The 10137-nt window shown below is 56.6% G+C and overlaps 1 protein-coding gene across 1 annotated transcript; it reads left to right on the forward strand.

The window, feature by feature from the left end:
• The first annotated feature begins 7476 nt into the window (after positions 1 to 7476).
• Positions 7477 to 8433, forward strand: LOC116781296 (olfactory receptor 14J1-like). The gene has a single exon (XM_032676998.1). The coding sequence runs from the start codon at positions 7477 to 7479 to the stop codon at positions 8431 to 8433; it is 957 nt and encodes a 318-aa protein (XP_032532889.1).
• The last annotated feature ends 1704 nt before the right edge of the window (positions 8434 to 10137 follow it).

Raw genomic sequence — 10137 nt, forward strand, 5'->3', positions numbered from 1 at the left:
CACACCATGATCCTGAGAGGATCATGCAAACACTTCTTGAGCTCTGTCAGCCTTGGTGCTGTGCCCACTGCCCTGGGGAGCCTGGTCAGTGCCCACCCACTCTCTGGGGGAAGAATCTCTTTCTAAAATCCAACCTGACCCTGCCCTGACACAACTCCAGGCCATTCCCTCAGTCCTGTCCCTGGTCCCCACAGAGCAGAGCTCAGGGCCTGCCCCTCCTCTGCCCCTCCCCAGGAAGTTGGACCTGCACTGAGGTCTCCCCTCAGTCTCCTCTTCTCCAGCTGAACACACCAAGTGCCCTCAGTGTCCTCACACACCTTCCCCCCAAGGCCCTTCCCCATCTTCCTTGCCCTCCTTTGGACACTCTCTAATGGCTCAATCTCTCCCTTCCATTGTGTCCCCCCAAACTGCCCCAATGGTGCAGGTGAGGCCGCCCCAGGGCAGAGCAGAGCGGGACAATCCCCTCCCTGGCCCGGCCGGCCATGCTGGGCCTGATGCCCCCAGCAGAGGCTTGGCCCTCCTGGCTGCCAGGACACTGCTGACTCAGGGCCAACTGGCCACCCACCAGCACCCCCAGGGCCCTTTCCCGGCACTGCTTTCCAGCCTCTCCTTCCCAGTCTGTCCGTCCATGCGGGGTTGCCCCATCCCAGGGCAGAATCCGGCACTTCCCCCTGGTGAAGTTCTCAGGGCTCCTAAAGAGCCGGGAGGTCACGGGATGTCAAAGAGCCCCACGGAGCTAAAGGGACCCTTGGGACACTGTGGAACCTCCTGGAATCAAGGGGCCTTTGTGACATGTGGGACCTCATGGAATCAGAGGAACCCTGTGGAATATCATGGAATCAAGGGGCACCTGGGACACTGCAGGGTCTCCTGCTCCAGAAGGAACCCTGGGACACTGTAGGATCTCATGGAACCAAGGTGCCATTGTGACACAGAATGGCTGCAGGGAATCAGGGCTCCATTGTAAAAGTCCACGGCCTCATGGAAAAAATGAATCCTGGGACACTGTGGAACTTCATGGAAACAAGGGGCCATTGTGACACTGCAGGACCTCATGGAGCCAAAGGAACCCTGGGACTTTTTGGATCCTTTTGGAGTCAAGGGTCAGTTGTGACACTGCAGAGCCTCATGGAACTAAAGGAATTGTGGAGAACATCCTGGTAACGAGGGAACACTGGGACATGCAGCTTCCTGTGGAACCAAAGGAGCTCCAAGACATTCTGGAATTCATGGAACCAAGGGCTCATTGTGACACTTTAGGGCTGCATGGAAAACTGGGACACTGTGGATACTCGTGGAACCAAGGGGCCATTTGACACACACACCCTCATGAAAGCACAGCAACCCAGAAACCTTTTGGAACCTCAGGGAACCCAGGGGCCATTGTTACCCTGTGCAACCTCAGAGAATCAAGGGCCCAGTCTGACAGTGCAGGGCCTCATGGAGCCATTGGAATCCAGGGACACTGTGGAACCTCATGGAATGAAGGGGCCAATGTGACACTGCAGAACCTCATGGAACAGTGGGAACAAGGAGACACTGCAGAACCTTGTGGAAACAAGGGCCCTTTGTGACACTGAGCAACCACATGGAATCAAGTGGCCCTTGGGACACTGGAGGGCCTCGTGGAACAAAAATGCCCTTGGAGACTGTGGAACCTCACGGTGTCAAGGGTCCATTGTGACATGTCAGGGCCACATGGAACTGAAGGAAACCTGGAACAGGGCAGAACCTCATGGAATCAAGGGGCCATTGTGACATGTGGGGCCTCATGGAACAAAAAGTATCCTTGGAAACGGCAGAAAAACATGGAAGCAAGTGACCACTGGGACATGTGGGGCATCATGGAATCAAGAGGCCATTGTGACACTGCAGGGCCTCTTTGAACCAAAGGGGCTTGTGCTGGGCTGTCACAGGCCAGGGCAGGGGCAGCTGGAGAGCCCTTGGCCCAGCCCTGAGTCACGGGCTGAGCCATCAGCTCCTGCTGAGAGAAGGGACCTCACAGGCCCTTCCCCAGCCACCTTCCTGCTCTTGGCCTCTCCCCTCCATCAGTAGAGGTGACCTCACAGCCCCTTCACAGCCATCAGCTTCCTACTGGAGGACGAGTTCCTGAGGCACAACTGACCCCTTGATGCTATATCCAACCATTCCCCTCCTTGTGACCCAGTAAATGATGGGACCACACACACATAAACTTGTTTCCTCAAATTTGTCCTGCAGATTTCCATGATTTCAGTAGAGAGATGTTCCTCACAGGAACTGCTGTGCTTGTACTGGTGCATTTGATAGCTCTACTTCTGCCTCTCTCTCTATTCTCTCTTCAAAGAGCTCTCCAAGGAAAAGATTAATTAAATTATAGAATAGGAGAGGCTGGCAGAGCCCCCTGAGCAGCACTGCCCTGGCTGTGGCTGGGCTGCAGTTCCCTTTGCCCAGAGCAGCCCCTGTCCTGCTCTGTTGGTGCTCGTGGCTGCAGCGCTGTTGGTCCCAGCCCAAGGCTGTGGCTGTCCCTGGGCAGTGCTGGCCCCGCAGGAAGCATCTCTGCAACCACCCCCACCCAATGGGCTGGGGCTGGGCAAGTGTTTCACAGGGGACATGGCTGGCACAGCTTGGGATATTCCAGTCCATAGGACATCATGCTCAGCAATAAACTGAGAGAAGGTTCTTCTCTGCCCATCTCTGCAACCTGAAGGGCTGCAGAGTCCTCTGGGGTATTGACCACTGCTCCAGCTTTGTGTCATCAATGAACTTCCTGAGGAAGCACTGACCCCCTCTTGCAAGTCAGTGATGGACAAGTTAAACTCCACTGGGCCCAGTAGAGGACCCTGGGGGACACCACTGGTGACAGGCCTCCAGCCAGACCCTGTGCCACTGATTAGGACCCTCTGGGATCTGCCCTTCATCCCCTTCTCAGCTCTGCTTGTTTCCCTGACTGTTGGTGTGCCCAGTCTGGTCCCTGCCACGCACTATCCTTGCAGACCAGCTGCACTCAGCTCTGCTGCCCTTCTGTGTTTCTCACACAGGTGGATCCCCCACTCCAAATCAGGAGACTCGGCCAAAGTCTGCTCCTCTCAAGTGCAGGATCTGCACTCTTCTCTTGCCCTTCCCCTTGGCAGGTGACACCTCCCATTCCATGGTCACCACAGCCAAGGCTGACATTGTTTTTCACACCCAGGCCCAGCTCTTCCTCTTGGAGAGAAGTAGATGCAGATGAGCCTCCCTGTTGTCCACCAACCTGCCAGCTGTGCTCTAAAGGCCTGTGTCCCAAGGGCTGTCTTCACCAACACCCTGCACAAACCTCTGGGACTCTTTGCATCCTGTTGTGGGGCCTTTCCAGTGAATTACAGGGTTATCAAAGACAACTTGAATGGGCTCTGTCTCACTCCACAATGTCACACAAACCACTCTCTCCTCTGACCCTCACCCACATAAGTTCACCCAAGTTGTTCATCCCCTAGAGCAGCTCCACAGGTCCCAGAAGCTCCTTCCCGCTGAGGACACCTCTCTCCTGCTCTTTCTCTCCTGTGTCTCCTTGGCCTTCTCTCCCAACCCATCACAGCACCAAAACCTGGGAACTGTCTCAGCAGGCCTGGGCTGTTATTGCCTGCAAGTGGAATGAAGAGAGACTTGGGGCTGCAGCTCCTCCTGCCTGTGCCCCACACGCAGGGCATTGGGGCCTGTCTGGCTGCAGCCCCTCAGCGGGGGCACCGGGGTAAGAACAGACTTGCAGCGGGGAAAGCTGCTCTGAAAGCCCCGAGAGCTGGGCTGTGCAGAGGCTTTGCTGACAGTGGCCTTGGGGGTGGACGTGATGGGACTCAGGCCCAGGGGAAAAATCACAGACCTGACCCCTAAGGAGATCAGCACATGCTGCTGAAATGCTGGGGGAGAGAAGAGCCAGCAGAGGGAGGAAACAAGTGTGGACAGCCTGGGCTGATGGGATTTGGACTCATGCCTGGCCCAGCCTTGGCTGGGCAGAGAAGGGACAGCCTTTGTGTCCCTGCAGGGCTGGGATTCACTCCCTGCCCCAAAGGCCCCCAATGGGTCTGAGAAGCCCTGGGTGGTGCCTGTCCCACAACTGCTGGGAATGGGGACGGGCTTCCTGCACAGGCCCTGTGCTGTCCAGGGCAGCTGCTGCACTTGTGCTGCAGAGCCCTGGTACCTCCCCTGGCACTACAGGCCCCTCTTTGGCTGTTCCATCCAGGCTCAGCTGCCCTGAATGAGGTTCAGCAGTGAAGGGATGTCCAGGAGACAACTGCCATTGTATTCTGAGGACATGTAGAAAATACTCTGATAAAGAACAGGAGAAAGACCTCTCTCCCTGTGCCACCTGACTCCATTTGGTTACCTGAACACCTCAGTGGGATGCCCTGGACAGAAGGAATAATGACAGGTTCCCCTGTCCTACATGTGGGCCCCTTCTGCCACTCAAGTTGGCCAAAGCAATGTCCCAGCAGCCTCCAAGAAGATCCCACAGCTGCTGCCCTGTCCCTAGGAACTGCTCCATTGGAGCCTGCAGTTCCCAGCAGGAATCTCGGTCACCTCTGGCCCCTCAGAAGGAACCAGGGCTTTGTGTCCCAGCAGGTCACTCCTGGTTTTGGTCTTTATTCATTCCCAGGGGAGCTGGGACAAGGAGTCACCTGCAGGGGCCTGTTTTGGGCCCACTGAAGTGGGGCAGGAGGAATCCCAGCCCATGGGGGTTGTGGAGGGAGCTGAGTGTCCTTCTGGCCACAGGCCTGCAGAGCCACAAGGAGACACCTCTGTTGACTCAGCTGAGTCCCTTCCCTCAGTGCAGGTGAAGGAGATCCCTCCTGGGCACTGTCTGGGTTTCCTGTCTAATGATGGGACATGAAAAGGGGCCTCTTGAACTTAACTCTGTGTCTGTTTGGAGAAATGACCCTGCTGAAAGAAGTGTCTGTGCCCAGGTGAGAGAAGGCACATCATTATTTCCTTCAGCTGTGTAGCAGCAAGTTCCCCTGGAGCCCCAGGGACAGCTGGAGGGAGCCCAGAGGGGAAGAGAAAGGGCTGCTTGGGGCTGTTGCTGTGCTGCTGAGCTGGGCCGGGCTCCTGGCACACAGGGAGCTGCTGGCAAGCAAGAAGAGCTTCAAAGAGACAGCTCTGCTGGTGAACAGCTCCTCTGCACAGCCCAGCAGGGCTGAGGGCACTGCCTGCAGCACCCAGGGCACAGGAGAGAAGGCAGAGAGATGAGAGGCAGCCTGGGCTGGGAGGGGACTGAGCTCTCACCACACGAGAAACCTTCCCAGGATTTGAATGAAGAATTCTCTGGCTGTAGGAAAGTTCAGCTTCCCTTCCTGGAGGCATCTTCTAAAGCTGGCACATCCCACAGCTTCCAGGATCTCTCAGCAGGACTCTCCCAGTTGCTGCAGTGCAGGGGAAGTGGCCAGATGGCAGAGCAGGGCAGGAGCTGCAGCAGCAAGGGCAGAGAGGAGAAGGGAGCAGGAGGTTCAAGGGATCCTGGGCTGGGAGGACAGGGGAGAGCTGCTCAGGGCAGGAACCTTGGGGAGGAACCCTTTGCCATGGTCAGGTTGTGGCTGGAGAGCAGTGCAGGTGAGTTGCTGCAAGTGCCTCTGCCAGCTGCCAAATGGCAGCAGTGGCAGGAGCTGTCAGGATGGCTCTGCTGGATTTGCTGGGGTGCAGCAGGAGAAGCTGGTGCAGAGCAGGACTTGCTGCTGCCCCCTCAGAGGCCCAGGGCCAGAAGGTTCCCTGTGCCAGGGCTGGCTGTGGGGTGGGAAGGTGGGGGTGCAGCCAGGGGTGCCCAGGGCTGTGGGGCAGAGCAGGGTCCTGCCCCCAGGGCTCTGTGTGCTGGGGCAGGGACTCTGCTGCCTGCCAGGCTCAGCTCTCAGCCCGGCCAAGGAGCTGCCACGGGGCTGGGGGAGAAGGGGTGTGGGTGGAAGGAGTGACTCCTCAGGGCAGGGCAGGGATGGGCAGGGCCCTTCAGCTGCAGGGTCAGGGCTCCTCACAGCTTCAGCTCCACCTCCTCCATTTCCAGGGGCCCTTCTCAGGAAGCACATCCCCCCAGAACACCTCCCCCTTCCCAGCCACCGCAGGGGGTCTGGGATCTGCTCTGCAGCCCCTGCCCAGGCAGAGCTGCCCCTGGGCACTGGGCTGGGGATGGCTCTGGCAGCACTGGCAGGGAGCTGAGCTGGGCACAGGGAGGGGCTGCTGGCAGGAACAGCTCCTCACCCAGAGACAGGCAGGCAGGGAGAGGCAGCTGCTGCCACAAGGGCTGGGCAGGGGGATGGGGGCCCCTCCCTGCTGTCCCTGTGGCACAGACCCCTTCCCTGAGCAGCTCCTGCCTGGGCTCCTTTCCCAGCCGAAGCAGAGCCTGTGCCCTCAGGCCCACGGGGGCTGGGCTGTGCATTGCCCTGCAGCAGCCAGAGCCCAGGCAAGGACAAGGCCCTGATTTCCAGCTGTCTCTGTGTGTCCCTCCTCCCTTAGCAGCAGCACTGTGGCATTTCACTGCCATCCCCTGCTGCCTGGGCTCTCCTTGTTCTCACCAGTGGGTTTTCTGAGCCAGTGTGGGGTTTTTTGGGGGGGCAGATTCCTGTGCAGACCCAAACCCTTTGGGTGCTGCTGTGGGGATGTGTCTGTGGGAGCCAAGTGCCCAAGTGCCCTCCAGGCACCTTCAGGGGATTCAGCTGTTTGCCTGGGTGTCCTGCAGGGCTGCAGGTGCCCTCCAGAAGGGCACAGCTCTGCCATAGGATCTCTGTGCTGCACAGGATCCCCATGGAGAAAACTGCTCAGTGCTAAATCCATGGAAATGCTCTGGGCAGCTGCAAGGAGCATTTTGTGTCTCAGTCTGGGAGGGAGAGATGAAAAGGTGAGGAGTGTGTCAGCCTGTTCTTTGCACATGGATTTCTGGATCTCTGGGCAGTTTCTTTGGAGGGGAACAGTTGAGTGTGATGCTCCTCCAACTCCAAGCTGCCAGCACAGGGCAGCTGAGCCCAGGACTGATGGGCAGAGCAGCTCTTCTCTCTGCACTAAGGGACTGTCCCTGTGCCCCTCAGAACCCACAAGACTTGACCTGCAGTGCAATAGAAAAGTGCAATTTCAAACCTCCACAACCACTCCTAAGTGTGGCAGGTGCAAGTGAGTGAACAAATCCAAAGAATTCCCTCAGCTCAGTCCTTCATTTGGGCAAATTGCAAACAGCAAAGCTGAGAAGCTCTTGGATGTATCACGAGTACATTTAATTAGAGATCACCCTGCATTCCAGGTTCCCTCTCCCAGCAGAGCAAGAAGGAGTCCTTGGGAGCCCATCCCAGAGTTCCTGCTTCCAATGGTCCCCTCAGCCAGCAAAAGGCAGAGCTCAGGGGAGGGAGCTGCAGGAGGTCTGAGAGAGGAGAGAGAGCCTGAGAGTGGGGTGGCTGTGAGACGGGTAATGTTTGGCTGCAGAAGCCTGGTCTAACTCAGCAGGGACTTTTCCTCCTCAACAGATCAAATACTCTGAGGAAGGAGCGAATGTCCAACAGCAGCTCCATGGCCCAGTTCCTCCTCCTGGCATTGGCAGACAGGTGGGAGCTGCAGCTCCTGCACTTCTGGCTCTTCCTGGCCATCTCCCTGGTTGCCCTCCTGGCCAACGGCCTCATCCTCAGCGCCGTAGCCTGCGACCACCACCTGCACACCCCCATGGGCTTCTTCCTGCTCAACCTCTCCCTCACAGACCTGGGCTGCATCTGCACCACTGTCCCCAAAGCCATGCACAATTCCCTCCAGAATACCACAACCATCTCCTACACAGCATGTGCTGCACAGCTCTTTTTCTTTGTCTTCTTCATCTCAGCAGAGTATTTCCTCCTCACCATCATGTGCTACGACCGCTATGTTGCCATCTGCAAACCCCTGCACTACGGGACCCTCCTGGGCAGCAGAGCTTGTGCCCACATGGCAGCAGCTGCCTGGGCCACTGGCTTTCTCAATGCTCTGCTGCACACAGCCAATACATTTTCCCTGCCCCTGTGCCAGGGCAATGCCCTGGGCCAGTTCTTCTGTGAAATCCCACACATCCTCAAGCTCTCCTGCTCACACTCCAGCATCAGGAAAATCTGGCTTCTCTTGTTTTCCATCTCTTTAGCATTTGGTTGTTTTGTTTTCATTTTTTTCTCCTATGTGCAGATCTTCAGGGCTGTGCTGAGGATCCCCTCTCAGCAGGGACGGCACAAAGCCTTTTCCACCTGCCTCCCTCACCTGGCCGTGGTTTCCCTGGTTGTCAGCACTGGTATATTTGCCCACCTGAAGCCCCCCTCCACCTCTTCCCCATCCCTGGATCTGGCCCTGTCAGTTCTGTACTCAGTGGTGCCTCCAGCACTGAACCCCTTCATCTACAGCCTGAGGAACCAGGAGCTCAAGGATGCCCTGAGGAAAATGATGAGTGGATACTTTTCAGGAGCAGTAAAGTGCCAGTTTTCTGGTGTGTAGCATTCAGAATGGGACTCACTAATGGCCCAGCCTTTCTGCTCAGGTTTTTCGTGGAAGTCATTGGATTGTTTTTGCAATAAGTTTCTGTTCATTAAAATATTATTATGCATCTGCCTTCTAATTTAGTGTCTACCCACTGAATTTGACCCAGAGATGTATAAAGGATGAATTGTGCTCTCTGAGTATTTAAACAAAATAAAGGACCCTGCAGTGCCTTCTTTGTCCAAGATCCTTCTTCTCACATGTTCCCAAAGGACAGCACACTGCAGGACAGGGTGTATTTGCAAACGGGGAGGGGACAATAATCCCAGCCCAGCAGCACTGCCAGGGAGCAGCAGGGCTTGGTCTTTGCAGAGCTGCTCTCTTGCCACTTCCACACTGTCCTCCTGAGCCCCTTTCTCGCTGTAAGGCCTGAGTGCTCTCTGAGCAAAGTCCTGGGGGGTGGAAGCCCTTGGAGCACAGGCAGGGACAGGCCCTGGGAACTTGTGAAGCAGAGCTGGGCTCCCTTCCAGCATCTCCAGGATGCTGTGGGATCTTCTGAGGCCACTGCATGGACTGGGTCACTTCTTCTGTCACCTTGCTCCAGGGCTGCAACTCTCCTGCAGTGTCACCAGGACACTCCTGCTCTCTGCTTTCCAGGTTCCATTTTCAGATCCAATCTTCCCCTCCTGTTCCCAGGGACATCCTGGGAGTGCTTCAGAGCTGCCATCCTGGGGCAGCTCCTGCCCAGCGTGGGCAGGCCCAAGGTCTCTCCACCTGCTCCTCTCCCCTCCCCAGTGCCACTGTTTTCTGCAGCCTCCTCCTCCTTGCCCAGCACAGCCCTCCTGGCACAGTTGGACACAGCCCTTGTTCTACCCCCTCCTCAGGCACCTGCCCAACCCCCTCAGCTCCAGCCTGATGGCCACAAACCTTCAGGGCAGGGAGGTACTGGGGAAAATGCTCAGGACACCCATGGACTGCAGGGAGAGACCACTGGAGTAGTGGGTCTGTAGGGAGAAATCACTGCTGCCTCCCTTCTAAATCACCCTCAGGACCTGGACAAGCCTGGATTTTGTTTTGTTTCCACGAGGCCCTGCAGTGTCAAAATGGCCCCTTGATTCCATGAGGCTGCACAGTGTCCCCAGGTTCCTTTGGCTCCAAAATGCCCTGGAGTGTCACGGTGGTCCCTTCAGTCCATGAGGTGTCCTCAGTGTCAGAGTGACCCCTTGATTCCATGAAGTTGCACAGTGTCCATAGGTTCCATTTTCCCATGATTTTCCCCAGTGTCACTATGGCCCCTTGATTCCAAAGGATTTCCCAGTGTCCCAAGGTCTATTTGGCTCCAAAAAGGCCCTGTAATGTGGCAACGACCCCTTGATTTTATGAGGTTCCACTGTGTCCAAGGGTTTCTTTGTTTCCATAAGGCTCCACAGTGACACAATGGCTCCCTGGTTCCATGAGGTTCCAAAAGGTTTCAGGGTTCCTTTTGTTCCACGAGGCCCCAAATGTTAAATGGTCCCCTGGTTCCACAAGATTTCACAGTGTCCCTGTGTTCCTTGGTTTCCACGAGGCCCTGCAGTGCCCACAATGACCCCTTGATTCCATGAGGTTGCACAGTGTCATCACAAAGCTGAGCCCACCAGGATGAAAGTTTGAGGAGGATTAGGAGGAACTGGGACAAGAAGGATTGAATATTTGGGGAAGAAAAGAGGGGCTTGACCAACA

The sequence above is a fragment of the Chiroxiphia lanceolata genome, assembly GCF_009829145.1.
Source record: "Chiroxiphia lanceolata isolate bChiLan1 chromosome W unlocalized genomic scaffold, bChiLan1.pri scaffold_40_arrow_ctg1, whole genome shotgun sequence".
NCBI classification, from domain to species: Eukaryota; Metazoa; Chordata; class Aves; order Passeriformes; family Pipridae; genus Chiroxiphia; species Chiroxiphia lanceolata.

Bases quoted from the DNA above. Each gene is read 5' to 3' on its own strand.
- LOC116781296 (XM_032676998.1), top strand. From the start codon at position 7,477: ATGTCCAACAGCAGCTCCATGGCCCAGTTCCTCCTCCTGGCATTGGCA.